Source organism: Lagopus leucura, unplaced genomic scaffold (assembly GCF_019238085.1).
Source record: "Lagopus leucura isolate 7727_CA_CO unplaced genomic scaffold, USGS_WTPT01 35352-0_obj-0_obj, whole genome shotgun sequence".
Lineage (NCBI taxonomy): Eukaryota > Metazoa > Chordata > Aves > Galliformes > Phasianidae > Lagopus > Lagopus leucura.
Window position 1 is genome coordinate 20,731 of NW_024965374.1, and position 26,807 is coordinate 47,537.

Below are 26,807 nucleotides of genomic sequence, written 5' to 3' on the forward strand. Positions count from 1 at the left end.
CTGAATTTATTCAGGGTCCTATACAATATTTTACTTGGAAGCTAAATTTAATCCATTTTTGATTATTCATTGCTAATTAATTTACTCAGCAAGTTAAAATCTAATCTGAAAAAATATAAAGCCTTTGTATTTAATAGCATGTCATCAAATCCCAAAGTTTCGTTTTGAACTGGAAGCAGCCTGAGCCTTACTGTCTTACAGAGAGTTTAATCAGAGGACCAGGGGAGCTGCCAACAGTGTGTTTCCCGTTGGTTTTCATGACAAAAAAATGGGTATCTTCATTCATGTGATGTGCAGATGTGCAGTATGAAAGCACCGAGATGTGAGTTGCACAGAGACCTGCTATTTTAGGCAAAGAATGGATAAACAAACCTTGTATTGTCTCTTCAAAAGATAAATCCACCGAAGCAGTCCAAGATCCTTAGGAAAACTATGTGAATATGAAGTATACTCAGCCTTACATTCTTCAGTTTATAAAAGCTTTGGAAGATAAAAATACTTCAAATTAACTTAAATCCCGGAAAACTTTAAAATAGAAGGAAGCTTAATGAGAACATACACAAAGAATTACTGCACTATGTCAATGTACAAGAACTGTATTGAACCCATTCTTTGGCTTTTTCAACAAATCATAGTGTTAATCAGCAAAATGCTTCATTTGCACCTTTAAAGAGAAAAAGAACTGCCTGGAATGTCTCAGGAAAGAAACCATCACTTCCTGCTATATGGAGAAATGCTGAGAATAATAACTATGAAAAACATGCAATTAGTAAGAATTTACATATCTTTTCTGATGTATAGATATTTTTCTGCTTGGACACATAACAATTTCTCACCAAACACCAGCTTCCTAACGTTTGCAATACCAAGGGCATTGAGTGTTGGGCTTCCTGCAGTCCGTATGTTAGCTTATGCTGGCATAGGATGAGTGCTTAAGGCTGGACTGAAGAGCCAATGTTTGCTCCAAGCCTCAGAGTCAACACAGAGCATATTTTCTTTCTACATCTTGAGGTCAAAGTGCTCTGTGATGTGGAAGGGCATAGAGCAGTGCTTGATGTGTTGGACCTAAACACATACATCAAGCAGACATCTTACTGTGGTGAATAAATCAGTTTGGTTCAGAATCCTGTTGAAATAAAGTCTCTTCTGTCAATTTGAGGCTTGAAGTGGACATCAAACTTTCACCAGCTCTAGGCTAGCCTTCTCTACAGGAAAGTGAAGAACCCAGAATGCAGTCTTCACAGTTTCCCTTCCTTGACCACATTGATTTTTAGAGAATTCTAACTGGATGCACAGATTTCTTCTGGATGACACCAGAAAGGAGAAAAGTTGTGGAATTCTATAAAAATATGTGTTCTCTATTGTAGAAAAGTCAGAGAACGTAACACAATTCAGGTGGTCCCAAGATTTAAATCCATTAATAGAAAAAGACTGTGAAGCTATCATGAAAGACAGGTGGAGAGAAAACATGTAACAGTACCATAAGCAAGCAGAATCAGAGCAGATATATATGAAGTGGAGGAGTTAGGTGATGCCACAGGGGAATTAATTACCAGGCGCTGTATGCTTTGAAGGAAAAAAAATGAGAACATCTTTTCAAAAGGGGAATCACAGAAGTGTATTGAGGCTGTGGTGGCACCAGCTCTTTAATGGCTTCCAACCCCATTGATCTGTTTTCCCATGGTATCCTGGCTCCCAGGAGCTCTGTATGCCCTGCTCCATCACACCCTCAGCAATGGTGAAGCCCCATCTGCCTCGGCTCATCTCCCAGGCTCTTCATCCACATGGTAAATGTTGCTGGGAAGATGTCCTGCCTCTCCTTGTGTCTGTTGAAGAAGGTGTTGGAAGGCCTTGCTCGAGGTGTTTGTCTCGCACTGCTGCTGTGGCTGCAGGCTGAATCCACCATTCCTCCCTCACCACCACCATTGCAAGTTCCAGTGTCAGCAAGGAGCAGAAGCAGAAATAATACACTGGTGTCTGTCACAGATAGCAGGAGTGAAAGAAGTTAGCTGGCTTCTACCTGCGAGAACATTGGAGCCTGGTGTGGAACAGACATACATGAGGCAGATCCGAACAGAACATGCTGCTTCCCAGCAGTCCCACAGCTGGGGATGTCTGGTGTGAGGACTTTGCCCCATGAAGTTCCAAAATGTGTAATGGTACTGGGCCAGTTCCCACCTGGCCTAAACCAACATGTGTGAGTGTGCCAGGGGTGTGAAGGACCTCAGCACAGCTTCTTACAGCCATCAAGCCTGCTCCTGTTGCTCCAAGTGAGTTGCTAAAGTAGACACAGCCCATCCTGGTTTGTTACCTGCCTGCGGACAGAATAAAAATGGCAAGTCTGCAATACACCATCATTTTCCAGGTAAATATATTCCATAGTACTCTGAAGGTGCAAATACTGTATTGAAAAAAGATATATTTTATTGGCTTTGATGGACAGATTCAGAAAAAGAGGATTACCAAGCTGAGACTAATAACTGCATTCAATGTACTTACATTTACACACTTTACATTTTAAATAAGAACTCCATCTGCAGGGGGAAATGCAGTCCTGGAACATGCTTTGTTTTATTGCATAGTGCCACCTAGGGGTTGGACGCCTCTAAGGTTTAGAGGGGCAAGAGATACGAAGTCCTGTTAGTAGCAGGATAGGTGTTAACCCAATCACCTGTAATTTGGAACTTAGCAAGACAAAATGCTGCCAAGACTTCTATACTGTTGTATATGGCCAAAGAACTGTAGTTTTTACAGTTCCCTTTGGAGCTGGCTCTACTCTTACCTTTCTTTGAAGCCCAGCAGTGATGGAGGATGTTGTAGATCCTGATTTTCTCCCCTGTGAGCCAGGTTTTGCTTGTATGTGATCAGCAGGGATGTTATCTGCTGCTGCAAGGCTGGGGACAGGATTGCAGTCTTACTGGTTTTGAGTATGCAAGGACTTAAAGAAAGCCTTGAATGAACTGTGATTATTTCTTTCCTGAAAAATGAAAACTCCAAAATGGGAGTTTTAAATATATATATACATATAAAATATAATATATATATGATATATATATCACATGTATATATAATATTATGTATGTATACATCATATATATATCATATATATATATAATTATTTTTTTAACATGCTTTTTATTCTCTCAAAGGACATTTGATTTTATTCTGTATCTTCTTCAGCAGGTGGCGTACCTGCCTCGCTGGAACCAGATGCATGTTCTACTGTCTGCTCACTTGCCGAGATCCTCAGGCAGAATAATGCAAAGTGTACATCTGTGTACTCAAGAACTTCTCTCCCTCATCCTTGGAGGAAGGTACTGATGTTATTGCTATATTAATTTTTCAAGAAAAAATATCAACAACATTTTTGATCGCATGACCGTATGCTTGGACTGCACAAAGGGCAGGTCTCTTCATAAGATTTGATTAGTAATAAGAAGGAGGGAAAAAAAAATTATTCATGACAAGTTCCTTTTTTTAAAGAATCCATACTGGAGGGAAAAAAAAAAAAAACCACCCCACACGGGGGGGGGGGCGGGAAAGGGGGAAACTAGACAAGAAAGGGGATAAACATTTTCATTTTGGAAACATAAGCCACAGATGTGACAAACAATTGCTGTACATATCCCTCGGGATGCTGTAAGTATCCTGCAGTACACTGACAGCATGAGGGATGAAGTAAACTAAATGACTGTCCTCCTGATGTCATGATGGAGAAGAGATGCAAAGCTGGGTACCGGTGCTGCCATACTTCAGGCTGAATGAGCTCTGACAGGACTGTCAAAGCAAAAGTATAGCAGGGAGCAGTAAATTCACAGTGGTGCCTCTCTGTGTCAGTGCAAAACGCTCTACTACCAGGTTGTCTACTAAACTACCAGGCTGTTTTAGCACTGGCAAAAACACTGTACCCAATCTAAAGAGAGGCTGGAGCCTCTCTCCACATCAGACATTCCTGCTGTTGGTGTGGATTTGGGGCAGCTTTATTGCTTTGGTAAAAGTCAGTCAGAATACAGTTATACTGGCAAGCAAAGTGCTTTTACTTTTATAGGCTCTATTGCTTATCAAACATACCAGCATAAATCATTAATAACACTAGTAAATACACACACACATTAGGAGGGCTGGCTGTTACAACTTTATTGGCAGATGTTCTTAACAAAAACATGGGCTGACAGCCTGGGCCAGCAGCTGTTTCTCACAAAAGAAATACAACAAATTCAGAGGCTTGAAATAAAGTATTTGTGTTTAAGGATTGTAGGATTTTCTCACATATATGCATATATGTCCAAAAGAAAGCCAGACAATCCAGGTAAACTGAAGAGGAACTGTAGGCGTTGTCATTAATAGAAGTCATTAAGCACAGGTTGGAGTATTCAGAATTATGAAAAGAAAATCACTGTACTCTTGAAATTCTTCAACTAGTGTTGTCAAAAATGTGTCATTTTACACAGGCTCATAAAAAGCTCTCATGGTTTGAAGGCATTCAGAGCCCCTGGAGTTGTATGCGCGTTAAATTCTTTCTAACTCTATCCCTTTGTTAAACAAAGTATCACTTTTCCTTACAAACCTCCCTCTGCATTGTGTCAGAGAGTAGCATTAGGGAAAACAGAGCAGCTGGATGCCTGTGTCAGGAATAGAGCAGCCAGCAGGAGCAGGGAGGTGATCTAAACTCCGTGCTTGGCACTGGTGAGGCTGCACCTCAAATGCTGTGTTCAGTTTTGGGTCCCTCACTGCAAGAAGGACATCAAGGCCCTGGAGTGCGTCCAGAGATGGGCAACAAAGCTGTGAGGGATCTGGAGCACAAGTCTTATGGGGAGCAGCTGAGGGAGCTGGGATTGTTCAGTCTGCAGGAGGTTCAGGGGAGACCTGATCGCTCTCTACAGCTGCCTGAAAGGAGGCTGTGGTGAGGTGGGGGTCGGCCTCTGCTCCCAAGTAACAGCAATAGGATGAGGGGGAACGGCCTCAAGTTGTGGCATTGATGGATGTGGTCAGTGGGCATGGCAGGGATGGGCTAGCGTTTGCACTAGGTGATCTTAGCGGTCTGTCCAATGTTAGTGATTCTGTGATTCTGGCAGGAAATTCTTCCACTAAACTGGTTCTGTTGTCCACTTCCCCAAGGATAAATTTCATCCTAAAATCCTTATTGAATGTTCAACAGGCACGTAAGAGGTGGTTTGCTTTAGACTGCCTGGTCTGTCTTAGCAAATGTTGACAGCTGGTAACAATATCAAAATCATATAAGGTAGAATCTAGTGATCAGAATTGGGTATATCTGCACTTACAGTTACGAGCAGTGAAGTGACTCAATGTAAATGAGGAAGGAGGGGAAGTCCTGGAGAACCAGACCCGGATACACAACACAAAAAAGTACTGCTATGTTAACAGACGGCAAAGTCCTAAAGGCAGCATCTGACAGGAAGTGCAGTGTGATGGAACTGCGGTGTGATGGTGCCGCACGGGGAGCCCACTGACGGGAACTCACATTCTCAGAAGAGAACCGACGCCAACTGCCTCAGGCCCTCTTCCAGGCTGCGGTCAGGACTGCTGAGCCTACAGAGGTCCTAGCAAAGACGAGCGCTTCGATACCGGCTTCTGAAGGGAAAATCCCCTTACAGCGCGAGATCCCCACCAGCCCGACACTCCCGGGCACCGGGTGAGCGCAGCAGCATGGCGGCCCAGGGACACAGCAAGGCGACGAGGCGCATGCGCACAGCGCCCCTCCCGGGGGGGGGGGGGGGCGCGGGGGCGGCCTGACGTCAGACGCGGGCCCCGGCAACGGGCGCACGTCGGCGGGCGCCGGCAACCCGGAAGCGGCGAGCGAATAGGGACGAAGCGGCGCGGAGGAGACTGGCGGAAAAGTAGTCCCGCAGGCGGCGCGGCGCTCGGTGGAGGAGCGGGCGGCGCTCGGCGGAGCAGGAGAGGGCCTCGTCCCGCTTGGCGCGCTCGGATCGCACGGCGACGGCGGCAGAGATGGCGGCGGACAAGGCTGCGGGTGAGCGGGGAGAACGGCCGCGGGCCCGGGCGGAGGGATACGCTCTCGCGCTGGGGCGGTGAGTGCCGGCACGGAAGGCAAGGGGCGTGCTGCTGCTGCGTTGTCCTTCCGCCGAGGAAGTAGCGCCCGGCGGGCGGGCGGCCGTCCGACCGGCTGAGCCCGCGGTCTGCCCGCCTCGGTCCCGTCCCCGTCAGCCTGGCCGGAAGGGGCGAGCGGCGGCCGCCGGAGCCGTGTGGGAGGTTCTTCTCCGTCCCAGAAGCGATTATCCCCTGCTTCGGGAAATAAAGTGCTCCGCAGATGTGTGCAGTGAAGTGCTCAACAGCACGGCTTGTGCGGGATGTACAGGGCCTGGGAACGAGAGGGCCTGGGGGCTGCGGCCCATGGAGGTGCAGCTAACAGGTGTGAGGAGAATAGCTGCGGCGCTCCGGGCATCAACCGGCCTGCGAGTGTGGGAGAGGTGCCAGCTGGTGCTGCAGCAGCAGGCCGGCGGGCAGGCAGTCTCCCTTCCCACGCGGCAATCCTGTGCTCTCCCTGCCTTCCACTCCAACCGCTCTCCCACACATCCTGTTGTCCAGCACGCTGCTGCTGCTCTGGTGGGAATGGCTGCCCTCTTACACACAGCAGAACAGAGCAGAGCAGAACAGAATATGTATGTGGTGTTTCTCCTGGACTGTCCCTACGTTGCCAGCCATGGAAATAACGTTACGACCTGCTGCTTTTATTGCTAACTCATCTGCCTTCTGCAGATGAAATCCCAAGCTGGTTTTAAGGGGTTTCCTGGGTTGACCTGTTTGCCCCGTAGTCAAGAGAGCAGGAGTGCTTTCCTCCTCCCAGTTCAAGTGGGTGCTTCCAGCATCTGGCACCAGGCAGCTCTTAGGTAGCCGGTTGGTGAGATGTCTCAGTGATGAAGACCAGCTGAAGTCCTCCTTTAAACACGAGTGTTAGGATTGCTGTATATTAGAGGGACATTCAGCTCTTCAACAGGTTTCAAGCATATTTGGGCAAAGGGATTGAAGAGCAGCCAGAGTGGTTTTGTTGCAGGAAGGAGCTGTGCTGTCAGCTATTTTAGCTGGACTTTGGGTTTGTTCTTAAGAGCTTCCAGTTCATATTTACAAATGCGCTGTCTCTGGTAATTTGTAGAGTAGATGCAACTCTTCAGTTTACAGCCATAAAAGTGACTTTGTAGGAGAAAGAACAGCCCTGCATTGTTTAAAACAGTCCCAGGTTTCATTTTTGTCTTTAAACATATCGTATAGAGGCATAGTGAAGTCTGTAGACCTGCCTTGATGCTTCCCTAGGAAATATGCCATGCAGGGTGTAAGTGGCATGTTTCCTAGACAGCTAACAGTCTCTTTCATTGATTGTTTGCTTAACTGCAGACATATTACTTTGAGATTCACGAGCACCAAATTGCTTGTTTGATCTGCTTGCAGACAGAGGCAGTACCCAGTACTGTAGCTTTGGCTGGCCCTACACAAAGCTCAACCTGTATATGTGGGCAGCTCCTGGCCAGGCTGAACATTAGAAATTTCCCGAGGTTTGGATTCTCAGATCTCTGCATTGTTGTTCCTTGTGCTGGTGTAATCTTGAAGGCCCGGTGAGCAAGTAAAGCAGATAACTTATCTGTCAGCATGATAGTTGGAGGGAAAATGTGTTTATTTCTTCACTGCTGTTAAAAAGGTCCTTGAAAGTCAATGGGTTCTGTACCATAAATATTAAGGAGTCAGATCTATTATGTGTTTAGCATGAGGAGAGATGCTTCTTGTTCCTTTCCTTTCTCTCTGTGAGAAAACTGTGGCATGTCAAAGCTTTCTGAACTTTTTTGATGCTTGTTTTCTCTCTCATTATGGAAAAGGTTCCACTGCTGAATGCATTATGTGCAGTCAGATTTCATAGCAGGTGTGTGTAGTCCTGTAGCACCCTAAGGGTCCAGCCCTCCCGAGTGCTGGAATTGCTGAGTTTTGTCCAAATCACAGCTGTTGCTGTGGTTGAGATTTAACATCTCAACTTCACGGGCGTCCTGATGCAGGATGAAAGCCTCAAGCAACAAATATAGTTTTGCTGAAATGTATGATTGCATAGGATGGTGGTTTCCCCTGCAGGAAGTACAGCCCAGGAACTGGTTAGTGACTCTGTTCTGATCCTGCCGTGGATGTTACCCCAGGAATGTCCCTAGGCCTGGTTATTATTGCTGTCCGTCTTCATAAATAAATTTTACGTGTTTGTAGGCAGGGAGTAGCAGATGATTCAGGAATGTTGGTGCTGATGGGGAGTGGGTTTTGTGGTGGAGTTCATAGAGGGGTGTTTTCATTCGTTTGGTGTGAAAACAAAGTTAGCAGAGTTTGCATTACATCCTTTAATTCTGGGAAGAGAAAGACATTGAATATGCAGTGCCCACCGTACCCATTAACATGGCAAAATGTGGGCTCAAGCAAAGCCTCTGTTGTGATAATTAGTTATCTGCAGCAGTGGAAACCATTGCATGTGTGTAATCTTTGTTTCAAAAACACTATATGAGCATAAGAGCTGATGTTTCCAGATACAAGCCAGGCTGGTGCGATGCTGGTTGTTCTGGTTTTGAATTTTCAGTGTATCAAAGAAATTGAAGACAATCAAAATCTTGTTAGATTACTGTATAAGTGCTCAAACCATCAAAAAACAAAACAAAACAAAACAAAAACAAAGCAAAACAAAAAAACAAAAAACCAAACAAACAAAAAACCAAAAAGCCCTACATGCTGTACTGGTCTTCATCTAGAAGGGAACATAGAGAAAATACTGCAACTGTAGTTATACTGTATTTTTCATGTTGTTCCCTAAAAGCGTCTGTTGCTTGCTGCTCAGGAAGCAGCACATAGGATGCATGGGTTTTAATCCAGTGCAGTGGGATACTTGCTCATCTTATGATAGGTGGTCTTCACTATAAGTTTATAAAGTCTATTCCTGCTGTCTGATGCAGCTTTAAAGAGAAATCTAAAATGCATTCATTTTCAGCACAGTAGGGTTGTTGGGTAGCTGGAAATATTGTTGTGTAATAGAGCAACAGTGTTACAGTTATGTGGGAAGCTACTCCTGCTGGTAGGAGGGTCCTGAGAACTGGCACAGTGCTTTTTGAGCTGAATTACTTCTGTTGTGTTTACTTTTCTCTCATCCTTTGTCAGACCAAGGTGCTGAGAAGCATGATGGAGCGGGTACTTCAGGGATCACTGATCAGGAGAAGGAGCTGTCGAGCAGTGCATTGCAAGCCTTTCTGGTAAGATGCAGCCAAACCCATACTTCTCATCTACCACATAACTGCTAAACTAGCTTGTAGCATTTTTTTTTTTTTTTTTTAGCATGGCTGAGAATATATTAGCAAGTTATGATACTAAAATCAATGCTTGCGTTACAAAGCCAGCATGTACATTTTCATAGAATCATAGAATCGTATCGTAGAATGGCTTGGGTTGGATGGGACCTCAAGGATCACCAATTTCCAACCTTCCTGCCACGTGCAGAGTTGCCAGCTGCTAGATCAAGTACCAGATCAGGTTGCCCAGGGCTCCATCCAGCCTGGCCTTCAGCACCTCTGGGGACAGGGCATTCACAGCCTCTCTGGGCAGCTTTTTCCAGCACCTCACCACCCTCAGTGAAAAACTTTCCCCAGACATCTAATCTAAATCTCCCCTCCATTACTTTAAATCCATTCCTCCTTGTCCTGTCTACCTCTGTAGAAAGTTAATTTCCCTCATGTTTATGAATTTCCTTTAAATATTGGAAAGCTGCCCCACAGTCTTTTCCAGGCTGAACAAGCCCAGTTCCTTCAGCCTGTCCTCACAGGTGTTCCAGCCCTCTGATCATCTTCATGGCCCTTCTTTGGGCCCTCCCCAAAAGATCCACATCTTTCCTGTGCTGGGGATCCCAGATCTGGACACAGTACTCCAGATGGGGCCTTGCAAGGGCAGAGCAGAGGGGGAACAATCACCTTTCTCACCCCATTGGCCACCCCTCTTCTGATGGAACCCAGATACTGTTTTCTGTCTGTTACAGCGTTTGTTTGAACAAAGTGTTTAAGAGCACGTTTACTCTTGATTCTCAAAATCAGTAGCTATAAAAGCAGTATGATGAGTTAATTAAAAATGGGCTGGTACTCTGAGTCAACTTCGGAAAAACCTGGTCTCTCTGAACAATTGATTGCTAAAAGCTAATAATGTTGTGATAAAGGATTTAAAGGAGCTGTATAAGTCCCTGTGCTTCTATACCTTCTCAGTAATCATCTAATAGAGTTGTGGAAATGTAGCAGGACAACAACGTGCAGTATCTTTCCACAAACTGCACAACTCTGCTTTCAAAGCAGAGCGAAGGGTCTGGGATGGTTCTATTGAGAGTAGCCACGGAATGGCTGCTTTGTTAGGGAAGCAGAGGACTGGGTTTCTGCTGAAGGACCATGGAGTGTTTCTTTGCTGCAGTGCTTTTCTCAAACAGGAGTTCAAGAGAACCTCAGTGGAACAGCGCCTTAGAAAAGGAGTAGAGAGTGGGGAGCGATGGTGGTACTCAGGAGAATGGCTTTAGCTTGTGAAATGTTGACGTGTGGAAATGATTCTACATGTGTAAATGGAAACTGTCCTGATCTGGCAGAGGTGAAGATGATTATTCATGTAAATGAATTGAACAGTAGAAAGCAAAGAATGATTTAAGGCTTCATTTAGTTGAGACGGTCCAGAGTTCTTTCATTATTCAATGCTACTAAATTCCTCCTGCACAAACACAGGAAAGACAAAAACTGAAAGAGAAGAGATATTTTGAAGTCCTTAAAATTAGTTTTCTTGTTTCTGAGGTCAAAGAAAGGGATTTCTTCATTAAATCACTTTTCAGAGGAGCACTGTACTTGTTTTTAGTCAAGTGCAGTATTCTTGAATAATTCATTCAGCAGCACCAATTAAGCCTATCTTGGGAAAGTTAGGAAAGGAGTGTAACCCTCCTCTTCTGCCAAGCTGTGTTAAGCAGACATCCAGGGGCTAAACTGTAACTCAGTCTCTCAAGATGAAGTGAGAGATGAACATAAAGATGGGCCAGGAATTAGACAAGCAGCTGCTCAATGTACATTTGATGGAGACAGATTCTGAAAACTGAGGAAATAAAGAATCTTGAAGCTTGATATGATTGAAACCATCAGAATAACAGTTTTCATAGAAACATGTTTGTAGTAGTTAACTATTCCATTTGTTCTTCCTCCACCAAATTCTTTTTCAATTTCAATTAGGACCTCAACTTTCTGACTTGCTTCTCATACATATCAGTCTGCATAACAAATGAAGTTTTATGTGGAGCTGTTTATCCCTGTTGGCCGGGGAAATCCTACATTGCTTTCTAGACTCAGAGAGAGGAGGAGTCTGCCATTAAAAATTGTTGACTTTTTAAAAGATACAAAGTTTAAACTAATCCCTTTCAGATACATGCTGTTTCCAGGCTGGAAATTATGATGCCTGTTTGCAACACTTAAATAACCTTCAAGACATAAACAAAGATGACTACAAAATAACTTTGAATACTGCAGTTGCGGAGTTCTGTAAAAGTAACCAGACCACAACTGACAATTTGAGACAAACCCTGAACCAGCTGAAGAACCAGGTAATCACTGCATGGAATGTTGATATTTAAGCACTGCTAATGGTAATGGGATCTTCCAATGAAATAGGAAGGCAAGGTTTGCCTCTTCCTTTTATTAGCTTATAACTGTTACTGCCCTATCTTTAGGCTAATTAGTACCTGTGGGTTATTTTTCTAAAATAAACATTTGATGCTTTAAAATCAGAAGTATGGAAAGCTTAAGGATAAACAAGGTTCTGTTCTGTGTTGTTTGTTTTTTTTTCAGGTTCACTCTGCTGTAGAAGAAATGGATGGTTTAGATGATGTAAAGCATACTGTTCTCAACTACAATCAAGCTGTTATTTTGTATCATCTGCGTCAGTATACTGAAGCTGTATCAGTTGGAGAGAAGCTGTACCAGTTTATAGAGCCTTTCGGTGTGTAGGCAGAAGAGTTTTGTTTGTGCAGTAATGAGGCAGAGTAAATGATCTTCCTCTGCTTATCAGAAAAGTGATTTGTAAATGTACATAATAATAATAAAAAAAGACAGGCTTAGGAATGATGAGTAATCTTTACTTACAAGGACAACGCTTGCATTTGGGTGGAAAGTGCTTCAGAGACATTTAGCAGATGAGTGTAACAAAACCAAAGCAGATATTTGACAACTTTCAAGAGGTGTTTATGAAGCGACAGGGATGAAGTTTGTGGGGGGGGGGGGTCCCAACAAATCCCATAAGTGTAATGCTGTTTCTCTCTCAGTTCTCAGTATGCTTATGTGGAGCTTACTCTGTGAAACCAGCCATGCAGAGATGTGTTTGTATGGAATCCTTAAGTTCTGTGAGATTCTGTGTAGGCATTTGGCCCACACTGGATGTTTGGTGCTAATGTACTTAGACCAGTTCTCAGAATCAATCAATGTGAAGTGCATTTTAAGCTGTCTCTGGCCTTTGCTTTCAAATGACATCAGTATGAAGGAATTACCTCTTTGTGTTAAAATACTCATCTGTGTGATAGGGGTGTCGGCATCTTTATCTTTTTTCTTATGTCATATTCTGATTTTTCTCATGATGTTTTGTATATGCACTTTTCTTAAATAGTTTTTCTATTTATTTATTTTTTTTTGTCCTGTGGTTGTGTTTGGATGGATTGGTATCAGAACAGTAAGATCTTTTCTACTTCTTTTATTTGATACAGAAGAGAAGTTTGCCCAGGCTGTGTGCTTCTTGCTTGTGGACTTGTACCTGCTGACTTACCAGGCTGAGAAGGTCTTGCATCTCCTTGCTGTTCTGGAAAAAATGATTTCACAGGGCAACAATAACAGCAAGAATGGGAAAAATGAGGTAAGCTTAAAGTCATACGAATGCCGCTGTCTTTACTAAAGGTATGTTGTTATTAAATCCAAAAGTAGTCTTTTAAAATACTTCAAAATTTAAAAACTGTTAGAATGTCTGTAACTTCAGACAACTGATACATTTTAGCAACCAAATGAATTGTGTACAGTAGCTGTATGTTCTCTCCATTCCACCCTTTTTCTGTCAAAACTAAGAAGTGTCTCAAGTCAGAGACTTGTATTAGAAAGTCAGTTGTCTTCAGTGCCAGATTTACTAGGTTTTCCTTATGCGTCTTGGATGATGACTGTGTGATACTCCATGTGTGAAATGTCAGTGTCAGAGAGGAAGTACAGCTAGTGCCACAGTCATCATCCAAGACTGTTTGAGAAATCAAACATTCCTTTAAGTTAGTGCCTAGAAGTATGAGGCAGACTTTCAAATGCAGTTTTCAATATATACATTTTGGAAACTACAATAGAATGAGTAGTTGGAAGTAAAAAGTGGACACTTCTCCAGTTGATGTAACATCACACAATAAAACTTTGAGCATATAATAGTTCTACTGGAGAAAATACGGAAAAGGTAATCAGGAGCATGCAAATTATCTTTCTGGATAAGAGCATTCTTAAAATTGCTCAGTGCTAGAGCAGATTAGAGCAGATTAGAGTAACACTACCTTCATACAGAGCTCTGCACTTTGTAGGCTGATGTGCTCATTCTTTGGTTTTGATTGCAAACCTCAAGTCCCAATTTTTGTGTGGAATATATGGATGTTTTTGTGGTGGTTTTTTTTTTTAACATTATTGAATACTGATTTTCTTCCTTAAAAGAGATTATATTTACCAATCACCTTTTAAATTCAGTTTACAGTTTTCTTCTTACGCTGTTAACACTTCTCTTTTGTTGTTTCTTGGTTGTTGTTGTTTTGTTTTGTTTTTTTGACAGTCAGGTAATAATACAAATAAAGATTCCTCCAATCAAAAAGCTGAAAGTGGAGCTTTAATAGAAGTTGCTAAATCTAAGATACATCAGGTGGGTGTATGTATGTGATTTACATAAGAATATCCATTCAGTCCTTCTTAAAACTGAGTGCCACCTGCCTCAAACCTAGCTCAGCATAAATTGTGATATTGTCACCTTAAATTTCATTTTGCAGATCAGAAAAATGGATTTAACTGACCTTTTCCTCTTTTAAGATTCATGTCCAGGAGAAACTGACCTAAAAAAATTCCAATTTCAGTCCCTATGTCTTAAAATAATTTTGTTAAATTGCATTTAGCTCTGATAATCTTACGTCTGTTTGACTGCAAGACAGTTTCAATCACTGAGGTTTTATTTCCCAGTACTGCTCTTTGGGTGAAGAAACAAAATGCTTCACTATCACCTTTCACTTACTGGTGTTGTCAGTTGAACAGGTAAATGTCTGGAATTCACACGTTGAATTATTTTAGTTAATTTGTTGTTTTATGTGCTGATGTTTTGGCATTTGAATGTAGAGCTGTTGAATGTCGGCCATTGAACAAAATGCACGTTTGCCTCTTGTAAATATGAACTCTATGAATTTGTTGCTGATACTCTGAATAGAAATTCTTCCTTGGAAGGACTTTGTGATCAGCTTTTTACTACCTATTTTACGATGTGGGAAGTTTTATCATAAATCTCTAGGCATGGTCCATCTTGCAAACCTGCACAAGTTACTGTTTCTAATATAACAAATTTAATTTTAAACAGTATAAGGTGAGAGCCTATATCCAGATGAAGTCACTAAAAGCATGCAAAAGGGAGATCAAGTCTGTTATGAATACAGCTGGAAATGTAAGTATTCTTAAAGCTATTGTTTTTGTAATCTAGGTCTGTTCCCTATCTTAAAACTGGATTTGGTAACTTACTTTACAAGGAAAGGTCTTCCTGAGGATGGATGTCTGAAATAGTGCTGTATGCAATCAGTTGGGTTTGTAATCTATTTTCTCTAAGTGTATTTAATACAGGACTTTAAATTGCTCAGGAAGTTGCACATTGTTGTTAACAGTATAAAAAAAAAACAATGAAATGCTGTGCAGTAGACTGGTTAAATACAATTTATAATTTGAGCAGTGCAAAGCAAGCTATAGTTAACCATAAATGCTCTGGGAAATAAAATTTTCTGATGTCACTGCTGAGCAAAACCACTTTAGCAAGATTAATTTGGGGGTTTTCAATATTTGGGGGTTTTGTGTGTTGTCTTTTTTCTTTTGTAATTTTTGAAGTTGTTTTGGAGGCTTATCTCTTGCTAGAAGGCAGTCTCTTCTTTTGTATAGGAGTTCTCAACTCAGCATTGTGTCCACCATGCCATGTATGTTCTGCATTAACCGAGGATCAGGGAGTAGGAGGAGAGCACTTGCATTTTGTTGCCAGTCTCAACAGGTACTGGTTTGATAGAAGTCTTTCTGGGTCATGATGTGTCTTTTGGCAGGCCAGGAGAATCACAGCTCAGGAGGAAGTTGTTGAGCTCCACAGGGAGGGAAGTGTGGAGGGGAGTGTATTAGAAGGCAGGTTGGAGAAAGAGCCTTTTAAAGCAAAAGGGAGATCCTCTGTACTTAGCCACTGCTGTGACAGAGCTCTTCAGCATAATATTTGGTTTTGAAGCAGAAACCAAACAAAAAAAACTAGTTCTGCATTTCAGGAGAGGTTGAGTATTCAAAGAAATGTTACTTCATGAAATCATTGGAGGCTAAGCCCGTGTATTCTTAAAATGGTAGCAGGGGCAAGCTGATCTAGCATGAGAAATCTAATGATAAAGAAAAAAAAAAGAGAATTAACTGTTGTTTTCTTCTTTACAGTCAGCTCCTTCTCTCTTTCTTAAGAGCAATTTTGAATATTTGAGGGGCAATTACCGTAAAGCAGTCAAACTTTTAAACAGTGCAAACATTGCTGAACATCCAGGCTTCATGAAAACAGGTAAAATAAAATAGAAAGCTTTCATCCTGCGAGTACTTATGTATGTGGTACAAACAGAACTACTTATTGATACTAACTTTAAAGACATAAAGGATTACTTAAAGCAGCAGGCCCTAAGCATCATGGATTTATATTGAGTACATGTTCCGCTTTATTGCTGCACTCCTTCAATTAACAATGCTGTGGCTTTCACTGAATGGTCATTTAGACAACGTAGTGACTGAGAAAATGGATTCCTGAAAGTCCTTCTGTGCCATTCATAACAAGTTTTATTTTCAAATTACTTTTTTTTACACAAGCAACAGTAGAATGTTCACTTAGTTGTCTTCTCAAGTTATGATTAAAATAACATAAGGCTAATTTGTTCAAAAATGTTCTTGTTTTTGGTTGCTTTGATATATTTTTTTTATTATTTTCTTATTTTTTTTTAGTGCTATGATTTTATTGATGATTATTTTTTAAATAGTGGTAACTTGGTAAAGCTTCAGTTATCAGCAGATAAGTCAAACACTTGTTTTTTTTGCCATTGTGTGGAAGAAGCTTCTTCAGTGTTAGTCTGAACATGATATATTTCTGAAGGAGAGTATGTTTCCTCTTTGAATGGTGAGGTTAACAAGTTTGTTTATTTTATAAAACTGAGGTAGATAATGTCATTAAAGAATTTCCTTTTTACAAGAGCCATCTGTTGGAAAAAGAGAAATGTTTATATACTCTAAATACTATGAAAAATTACAGATAAACTTGCTTCAAGTTGCAGTATGTCAAATTAGCTTTCTACCTGGGTGTCTTGGAACATGGTGCCATAAGATCTGAAAGTCTTTGGTCTTTACCCATGGATCACTTTGGACAAAGTGTCCAGGAGAAACAGAATGATAAGCAGAAAGGCAGGTTGTTAAAATACTGGAGGCAGTGACGTAACTTCATAATCCTTGAACATCTTGCTGACCCACGAGAGTGGTGGGAATGTTTTGTCAACTCAGTGACTTTTTTCAGTTTATAAAAGTAGTCTTTTCTGTTCCCTCAGGTGAATGCTTACGGTGCATGTTTTGGAACAATCTTGGCTGCATCCACTTTGCAATGGGAAAGCACAATTTAGGAATTTTTTACTTCAAAAAAGCCTTACAAGAAAACGATAACGCATGTGCACAGCTAGGAACAGGTAGCTCAGATCCAGGTAAGACTTGGGTCATAGTTCTATGTCAACTCCGTGACAACTTGTAAGAGATGAAAATAGGTGGTGGAAAAGGGGTGGGCAAATCAAGAAAATAAATCTTGTAGACTTTTAGTAATTACCAGTGAAATTCCTGTTCCGTTTGTTTTGAAATGTGTTCCTATTTTATATACATTATAAAAAGTTTTCTTGTTTTGAGTAGAAACACTCAAGTTTTTTTCTCTCCGAAATGATTTAATGGTGAAATAATAATTTGTTTGTTTCTTATTTTCTTTAAAAACTAGTTCTTATCACACATTTTGTTATTTTTGCTGTTTCTCCTTGCTTTTGTAGTCCTATTTACTAGTGTGAAGGCAGAAAATGTTTTCTACTTCTTAACAGCAAAGTAGATTTCTTCTGGAATTTCCAAGACTGAAAAAGATGCACGTTCTCATAAATTTAGTGGAATTCAGTGGTATTACATGACACTTAACTCAGGTGACAAAGTACATAAGTGGTTAACATTTAGTTTACTTCAACCTTTATTGCAAACACAGTGAATTTATCTTGAGCTTTAGTGAGGGATGAATTTGCTTACAGAAGGAGTTTAGCTGATTTCTATAATGAAAGTCGGTTTTTGTGTTTTGGTTTAGTTGCTATTTGGTTTATGGAGGTTTCCCACAGCCCCCTTCCTGCTTCTGCTCTTGCCGCCTTATCCTACTATTTGTTCAGCTCTCCCAAGCTGCACATCCAATATGTGATGTATCCTTTTGTGCAGGTAAGAAATTTTCAGGGAGACCCATGTGTATGCTGCTGACTAACAAACGGTATGAGTTGCTCTACAATTGTGGAATTCAGCTCCTGCACATTGGGAGGCCCTTAGCTGCCTTTGAATGCCTGACTGAGGCCGTCCAGGTTTATCACTCGAACCCTCGTCTTTGGCTGAGAATAGCAGAATGTTGCATTGCTGCCAATAAAGGGGTGAATAGATCTGCACGTTCTTTCTGTTGATTGGCATTATGAAATGCCTGTGACCACAGAGAGTAAGAAATAATATATACCCAAGTCAAGGTATTTTAAAGGCCTGAGCTTGCAACACCTCTAGGTCCAGATGAATTCTTCTTATACATGCGTGTGCTTGTGTGTTTAACCTGAAGCTGCAACAGATGGAAGGAAACCAATGTCTGTATATTCTGTAGAAACAGTGTCTTGAGACCCAGGGTTAAATCAACTTTTCTGAGGTTGTAAACATTTGAGTGGACTGTTATAAAGGTTGCATGAGATAAAACAGATATGTGTAGGTGCATACTATAACTCTTCTTCAGTTATGCTACGAGACTTTTGCTGGAGAAGTTGGATAAGTACTGTTTTTCTGACCCCTGAGACACTCCAACTCATAATCTGAAAGAGTAATCCTGAATTCGTTTGAATCACTTTGGATTTCTCCAGGTCATCTGTTGATTTCTCTTTCTCTGTCTTAAGTAATTTTAGAAATAAAAACAAAGATGTTATTTGGTGATAAACTTATGCAATTATTAGTGAGGCACCCCTTTCTAATGGGAAGTGATGCACCCTTTCTGTAGAGAATGCTATCTACTTAGTATGTAGATACTAGCACTAATGGTTTAACTTAATGCTGCTGGATATCTTCTAATACCTAATGAGCTTCCTATGCTCATTTCATATAGGTAGCAAAATCCATATGCACTGATTTATATAAATATAAATCTCACAACTAAATTTTCTCTTTGCGTGCACAGAAGAATTAAATTTGTACAAGATCTTTTCCTTGATACTCAATTTGTACTTGCAAGGATTTCTGTTCCTGGATTGCTGAGATAGCAAGATGAAATTGGAGTCAGTGGCCAGTTTGAGCAGTATCCAAAGAAAGCAAGCCTGGCTGCTTGCAGGTTTGATGTTTGTTTTGAGGTCTGATGAACAAAAACAACTGCAATAGCTTCTGTTACTGCTACTTTGACAAAGAAAGGTTGTTTTTCTTCTTCAGTTCTTATTTCTGACTGTAATACCTCGGATTTTTGTATTTAGTCTCTAGGAATTGTTACAGCTTCTGAGGTGATGATGTTCTAGCTTAAATTTTAACTGAAGTAGTAGGAGAAAACAATACTATCCTGTAGACATCCTCTGTCTCTAGCATAGGGCTGTTTTCTAGAGTGTAAGCTGTGATTAAGTATGGTGCTGCTGCTCTAGCAAGCGAATAAGGTTAGCTTTGATGTTTTCGTGAGTATGGTTATTGGATCAGAATGACAAATGTCTTATTTAAAAATAGAGTATAGCACTGTGTCCTGGAACTTCATTGGAATTTGCAAAAACTCTTGAAGAGAACCACTTAGCATCTGATTCAGGAGCTGTGTTCCTGGGATATTTAAATTATTGATAGCCTTGTAGATGTATAAATAATGAAAGCTCTTTAAATGCTTTTTAATTCTGTGAACTATAAATCCACTTCCCAAATTCAGATATGATGTCATTTTATAGGGCTACTCTGGATTTGGGTAATAAATTCTCTGACTTCCACTGATATCTTTACATGGAATCTTCCTTTTCATGCTGGCAAAACTCTAAACTTCCGTTATTTCCTTACTCTGTTTCTGCTGGAGGTTGAAAGGGATGAGACTAGTGCGATCAGTCTAGAAGTGGTGGAGGCTGAGGTCTATGTTATTCCACATGCATATGTGTTCACGGCCACTGGGAACCTGAATCCCTAATTGCTGAGACTTGTCATTCCTTTGCTAGTGAAGCTTGTGGAAATCTGCCAACAGCAGATGTGTTGCATGCCCATTGGATGTGTTGGCTTCAACCTGTTGATCCCTGTCTATTTAGGATAAACATGTACCATAGAATCATAGGGTATCCTGAGTTGGAAGGGAATTGCAAGGATTATGGAATTCATGTCCTGGCTCCACGCAGCACCACCCAAAACCCAAACCCCATGTCAGAGCACTGTCCAAAGGCTCTCTGAGCTCCGGCACTCAGGGCCATGCTCCATGCCCTTGGCAGGCTGCTCCATGCCCACCGCCCTCTGCCACAGACCCTGTCCCTAACTCCCAACCTCTGACCTTCCTCTGACACAGCTCCATGCAGTTACAATTCAAAGGGGTGGGGTAGAGTGGTCACTTCTTCTGAACAGGAAACTGCCCCAAAATAGTAAGCCTGTGAAATTGAGATATCATCATTGATTCCCATGTGTGTGTGATGACATAATCTGTAATTACGTGATCTCATGCATTTATTTGCACGGTACGCCCATTTCCTTAAGAACAAAGGATGGCTCTCATGCATTGGACAGCAACATTCACTCTTTTTCATCCTGAATTCTGTTTTTCCTCTGTGCCTTTATTTATTGTATCCTATCCAAATCCTTCTAAATACAAAATTCATAAGATTTGCTTGGAATTTTCATCATTGCTCATTATTTTGGTATCTCACTTTCCAATGCTTGAAAAAAGCAATTCACAATAGCTTTATAGATTAGGTTTTCTTATGCCCCCACTTCACAGGCTCATAATTGAATTTTCAAGAATTTTAGGTCAGAAATGTACTGATTGCAGTTGTATGTAGGTTGCTCTGAAAGTAATGTCTCCTATTTATTTCCATGGAAGCTACAACAGGTATGAAGAGTACAATATTGTGATGTAACAAAACAAATAGCTACAAAATATTATTCTTTAACATAGCCACTGCCATTAGCTTTGCATTTTCATGATGAACTGCATGTCATGCTGGTAAAAAAAAAAAAAAAAAAAAAAAAAAAAAAATCTGCACCAGTGGAGGTAAACTGCTGTCACCACTGCTGAATTGCACCATCCACCACCTCACTGTGCTCACATCCATTATTTGGTCTCTGTAGACATTTTAGCACTGGATGAATGTGAATGGGCACTGTTTTTTCCACATGGAAGAATTCAGTTCTACCCTTTTGCTTCTGATGCACTTCCATGTCAGATGCCATTCTGTCAGACTGCCATCTGTCACACAGCAACAACATGTAATGGAATACTGCTGGGAAGGTTCAGCCTCTACTGCTGTTCCACCAACATCTGCATCTGATGTGGGCCAACATGATAAAGCAGGAGGCATTACTTTTGGAGCAGCCCTCATATATATGTTTGATGTTGTTCTATAGTTCTGGGTGCTCAGTTTTATAAAGCAGGGTGACTGCAGGAAGAACAGCTTTCTTCACAGTAATTGTCTGATTATCCGTGTCTATCGCACTGATAACAAAGAATATACCACTGATCATCTCTAGTGGAAAACTGCATGGGAAGCTTGCTGAGCATAGATTTTGTGGCAAAGAAAAAATAAAGCTAGGGTTCCATTTACAAGGACAGTGTTTAGGAGTCTGAGAGAGAAAGACAGAAGTGGTGCATTTCTTTGTTACCCGCAAACCAGCTAAAGCCAGCTGATCGTGTCAGGTTCCAGAAAAGTAATTCCACTAAATTCACATTTGCTTTAGTATTTTAGTTTGTGAGGTACTGGTGGAAGACAGTGTAATTTTTTTCTTTCCATTGCAATTCTTCACTGACTGTACTTAGCAGTTTTGTTGGTAAGTACAGATGGCTTATGGTGGTGGGCTGTGTTTTTGTTGCTAGTGAATATGGTGCAGGTAGAAGTCTTGGGACTGACGATTAGCATGCATTGTTTGATCCCCAGAAAACCTGCATGCACAACAGTACATTTAACAAGTAAATTTAGTGTAACTTTGCATTCGTTGTAGTTCAGCTTTGTGTTCCCCTTAGAACACCTTGAGATCAGTTTTTCAGAGAACATCTTGAATTCTGTGTAAGCAGGGAGAGAAGATGGAAGCTAAAATGACATTTGTGATACTGTTTGGCAGACCATACAATTTATTTTCTTGATAACCTAGCAGTTCTTTTAATATGACTTGATTGTTCCTCTGCTTTCCAAACAAAGGAGAAACTAGGTCAGTGGGCTATCAGACAAGCTGTCAGAAGGGACCTGTGAGAGCACTGTGTGCAGTAAAGTCCCTGTGCAACACAAAGACAATAGGAGGTATCTGATCCTTCATGGTACTTAAACTTAAAACTGTATCTGTACAAACCATTAACATCTACATTGTAGCTGGATGTGAAGACTTCAGTTCTCACTTACCTTGCAAGGCTCTCAACAGTTTAACTGCTTTGATATTTTAGTCCTCCTTCCTTTTTTCCTTTTTTTTTTTTTTATTTTTTTCTTCCCTAGACATCAGAACAAGAGACTAAAGGTCTTCCCAGCAAGAAGGGGATTGTGCAATCTATAGTAGGTCAAGGCTACCACCGCAAAATAGTCCTAGCATCCCAGTCAATACAGAACGTTGTTTATAAGTAAGTATGTTTTCCATGGGCCTTTATTTTGTTATCATAACTTTGTTAAGGGTGCATGTTTGTTTACTGAGAGTCTTTTAAGCTGTCATGGAATTCCCATGTTCATTTTGGAATACTCATGTAATTAGAGAGATGTGTTTTAAAATGCCTGAGTCCTACCTAATCATTTGGGTGCCTTCTCTGTAGTGGCCAGCAGAGGGCTTAATTGTGTGCTGTTGTAACTAAGAGAACTATTAAAGCTTGAAATTTACTTATCTATCTGAAACTTGTGTTTCCAGATATAGCTAAATCAATCCTCTTTCTCTCATGTTAAAATACGTATTTTTTGTAATACACTCTATAAAATTGCAGGTTGAATCTAGTTACTCTGACCTGCACCCAGGTCTTTCTGGATCTCTGCTTTTCAAGTTACTAGGATTGGTACTCATCAGCTAACTCTGTGTCTTTTCCAGTGACGGGCAGTCCTCAGCAATACCTGTAGCCAGCATGGAGTTTGTAGCCATTTGTCTAAGAAATACCTTGCTGTTACTTCCAGAAGACCAGCAGGAGCCAAAGCAGGAAAATGGATCTAAACCTAATAATCAGCTGGGGGGAAATACAGAAAACAGTGAAAGCAGTGAAGCATGCAGGTAATCAGAATATTATAGTTTTAATTGCCTGTAAACCTTTCTTTTTGTCCAAAGTAGCTGTAGGCTGGCAATCTGTGCCTGCTACCTGTCCTGTTTTGGCCAGCAGAAGAGATAATGTGTATAAACTCTCTTAGCAGTTGGGGTATCCTAGGAAGCAGTTGAGCTGCCTGTTGTTCTAATTGCTGCTATGCTAATTTAAAAACAAAATCCAGAGTTGATTCCTGTCATGAAACCACTTTAATGAATGACACGGAGGCATTCTTTTTTCACTGACCATCTTTTTTTTTTTTTTTTTTTTTTTTTTTTCCTTTGCTGCAAATGTTTTGTTTTCCCACACACCCCTGCAGTGCCTATTGATATTTCTCTAATTGTAGTGAAGTTTCACATTACAGTGATTTTGTGTATGTGCACACGTGTGCCATGTACAATTCAATATACAGATGTCTAGCAGCTTAGTTATAAAGATTTGCCTGTGATAAGATTAGGCATTCATCAGTCCTATAAGCCTTTCCTTCCAAGGACAGTCTTTCCTGTCAAGTGATCAAATGATAAATCTGGGCTGCTTCTGTAGGCCCAGGCTGGTGTGTAATTTGTTTACTTGGTTTTTTTTTTTCATTGGTTGGTGTTTTTGTTTGTCAAGGGTGGACACTGTAAGCTGCCCAGCTTCTCTGGGTGAGCTGTATGCAGCTTTCTGGGATGAAGCTCCTCTGATTTAAGTGGGACTTAAGCTTATGGGGCCCAGTAAGAGGCAGCAATGAAAACAAAATGGCGGCCCTTACTCAGCTGAGACCAACTTGCTTGTGTTGCTTCACTTTGTTTGGTAGGGGTGAGGAAAGGAAATCATGTCCTGTACAGGGAAGTCCTTTAATACCTTCTGCTTTAAAACCAGATGCTTCTTCAATGTAAAAAGTCTCTGATATTTCCATGGCCATTCATCTCTTCAGAATACCCAGGAATGAGGCAGGCTGTTCTTGAATTTGCATGTTGCATTCTGAAAGGCTCTAACGGGATTTGGACCCTCTGTGAGAGAGCAGTAAAAGATAGAGGGCATTTGAAGAAAATCACACTAATTGAACAGGGTGATTTTGAAGCAAATCCCACTAATTGAATAGGCTGACTCTTGGGCATTTCCTTTGTTATTCACTGGAAAACTATGAATACTTTCAGTGGTTAGGGTATTTTTAAATATTCTATCTGGCAAAGGCATGAGGTACCTGCACTGCGGTGGTGCTGCGTACAAGTGGGAAGGTTCTGTGCTTGGTACATGGATGGAACTTAGTTTCAGTTCAGATTTTTGTTTTTGTTATCTCTTTGTAAACTACAATGTCTCTCTGCCAAGGTGCAGCTGTTAACTTCTCTTCCTGTCTCTTCCTTTGGAAGGAGGTTTTCTTTCCACTTACTGGAGAATGAAGTTGCCAATGATTTAAAATAGAGTTGAGTTTTTTTGTTTGTTTGGTTGTTTGTTTGTTTGTTTTTCAATGGGATGCAGGGCCATCATTTTAAAGTAATAAAAATAAAGGACAGCTATAAATCTAAAAAGGCTGTAGCACTTTGTAGGTTTTATCACTTATAAAATATATGTGTAATTACTGAGAGGAGCTGTTTTGCTGCTTTTCTTAGTGGCTGAGGGAAAAAAGGCTACAGAGATTTCTGGAGTTTGAACTTCTTATATCACATGGAACTTCAAAAATAGCTCCAGGCTGTGGGAAGTGGCATGGTTTGTTTGGTCTGTCAGTCAGATCCTTCCCAGCAAATGCCCCCATTCTTCTTTGTCAACCAGGGTTAGTTAGGGTAAGAGCATTTGCCTCAATTTTTGCTTAGCTTCATATCCCTCATTTCTAGGCTATAGAGTTTTTTGCAGACTTTTTAAATGGGATGAGTAAATATTGATGCTTATTTTACTGTGAATTTTTGTAGTATTTATAGTCATTTGTAATAATTAATATAATGCTTTTATTCTAGCAATAAAAGTCACGAAGGGGATAAATTCATTGCAGCTCCACCTTCTTCGCCTCTGAAGAAACAGGAATTAGAAAACTTAAGGCAAGTGAAAAACAAAATAGTGACAAATTCATGAGTCAATAACCCCCCTCTTAAGCTGTGCTGTGATTCTGGAGTCGTACTAGCTTTTTTTTTTTTTTTTTTTTTTAATGCTGTAGCACTTGCAGTGTTGCATTATAACTGTATGTGTAAGGATGACTTCATTCCTATGAGCTCCCTCTCCTCAAGGATTTGAGTAAGAACATCTATAAACCCTCCAGAATTTCAGTTGAGATGATAGATTAGTCTGTGTATGATCCTGCTGTAGTAGGCCTGGCATTATTTATTTGGCAAAACAAAAAAATCATGACCTGTAAATGGCAAGGCTAAAAACCTGACAATGGCTTACACGATTGGTGGAAGAGAAGGAAGTTACAGTATGGTACCTTTACCTCTTAAATCCTTGCTAAGGCTGGTTTGGAACTCAGCTGGCACTATTACATTCTTGCTGGGTTTCAAATAGAGCAGTGCTCACAAAGAAACTGATTCAAAATCTGACTTTTGTCATAGTTAAAATGACTGTGATATTAAACAAAAATATGCATTTCATTGAAGATAGGTTTAACTAAGATCTACTAAAATAATCCAGTTGGTGACTGTTTTTTTTTTTTTCCTGTGCTACTTCAGATAAGGTAGGATTTCCACAGTCTTGTTTAGAGGGCTTATGTGTGATGGCCTGAGTGTGTGGGGAGATGTGGGTATGTTTGTGGTGGTGTTTTTTTTATCTTCTACTCAGCTCTCATCTGGACACAATCTTTAATAATCTGCACTGTCCATTAGTTTATTCCTTTATTTCCTTCTTTCTATCATGTCCTAAAAGTTTTGCTTTTTTTTTTTTTTTAAATTAATTTCCCATTATCACTTTTTCTTATATTACTTAGCTATTAAGGTAATAAAGACTCTAGGAATACTTTAATACCATTATTTAAAGAATAATAATACTTATTATTCATTAAATGGCAGCTTTTAGGTTGTTTTTACACTTGTAGGTGTTTTGACTCTAAATAGTTTTTCCATGATCAATAATGACAACCTGCTAGAAATACATTGTTTGTTAAACCTCCTATGTTCTTTCTCTCTGTATCAGTTTTGACTTTGCTTTTCCAAAGGGGCATTTAAGAGAGCAAGGAAGTTTGCACTAAGTATGTTGAAGTTTAAAGACAAATGTGAGGGTGCCAACTTATTACAGCACTAATTAGACAACACAAATCTAAGCTGATGTGCTTGGGTTTGCGTTGATTGCGCCTCTGAGCCTTAAATTTCTTAGCACTGTAGTAATGCAAGCATCCATTTTATCACATGACATTCACATTTAAGCTGTTGTTCCATGTTATGTGTAATATCTGTACGAGGTGATGGCAAAACAGAAAAATGCCTTTTGGTGGTTAGCATTTCCACCTGCAACGAATCCACAGTTTGCATACAGTAGCAGGATCACCCTTGTCCTGCTGTTTGATTTCTACACCACAGAAGAACATAAATAAAATTTGATTGCAATGCTTCTGTGTTCCCAAAGATCTTTAAGCTATTTGTTCAGCAGTCTAAGTGCCCTCCAAGTAGAGTAACTCCCATGTTATTGGAATGAGTATGGTGTTATCTGGGACCTGTTTTCCCCAACAAGATTACTGTATATAAACAATGCTAATTATTACAAGAGGCTGCTAACTTGTTAAAAATTTCTTATAATGCTTGTAGCACCTCTTAAACACGTTTGTTTGTTTGTTTGTTTGTTTTTAAGTTTTCTGTATGGACAGAGCATACACTAGTTTCCCACTTAAATGCTTGGGTTAAACATTGTTCCAGCCTAACCACAGGTAA

The 26,807-nt window shown here is 40.6% G+C and overlaps 1 protein-coding gene across 4 annotated transcripts in view; it reads left to right on the plus strand.

Annotated features, from left to right (window-relative positions):
- The window catches only part of LOC122192081 (CCR4-NOT transcription complex subunit 10), a 39,238-nt gene extending 14,197 nt beyond the window's left edge, over nucleotides 1-25,041 (plus strand). The window contains exons 2-14 of one of the 4 annotated variants that reach the window (XM_042892537.1): nucleotides 3,184-3,314; nucleotides 9,154-9,245; nucleotides 11,424-11,602; nucleotides 11,847-11,997; nucleotides 12,755-12,900; nucleotides 13,837-13,923; nucleotides 14,623-14,706; nucleotides 15,711-15,828; nucleotides 16,853-17,002; nucleotides 17,757-17,959; nucleotides 22,199-22,320; nucleotides 22,773-22,949; nucleotides 24,912-25,041. In XM_042892537.1, the coding sequence (XP_042748471.1) occupies nucleotides 11,868-11,997; nucleotides 12,755-12,900; nucleotides 13,837-13,923; nucleotides 14,623-14,706; nucleotides 15,711-15,828; nucleotides 16,853-17,002; nucleotides 17,757-17,959; nucleotides 22,199-22,320; nucleotides 22,773-22,949; nucleotides 24,912-25,026 (1,332 nt within the window). In that variant the 5' untranslated portion in view covers nucleotides 3,184-3,314; nucleotides 9,154-9,245; nucleotides 11,424-11,602; nucleotides 11,847-11,867 and the 3' untranslated portion in view covers nucleotides 25,027-25,041. Of the gene's footprint in view, nucleotides 1-3,180; nucleotides 3,315-5,778; nucleotides 5,993-9,153; nucleotides 9,246-11,423; nucleotides 11,603-11,846; nucleotides 11,998-12,754; nucleotides 12,901-13,836; nucleotides 13,924-14,622; nucleotides 14,707-15,710; nucleotides 15,829-16,852; nucleotides 17,003-17,631; nucleotides 17,960-22,198; nucleotides 22,321-22,772; nucleotides 22,950-24,911 lie in introns of those variants that run through there. The other 3 variants (XM_042892538.1, XM_042892535.1, XM_042892534.1) reach the window with 3 other exon arrangements.
- Nucleotides 25,042-26,807: the final 1,766 nt, after the last annotated feature.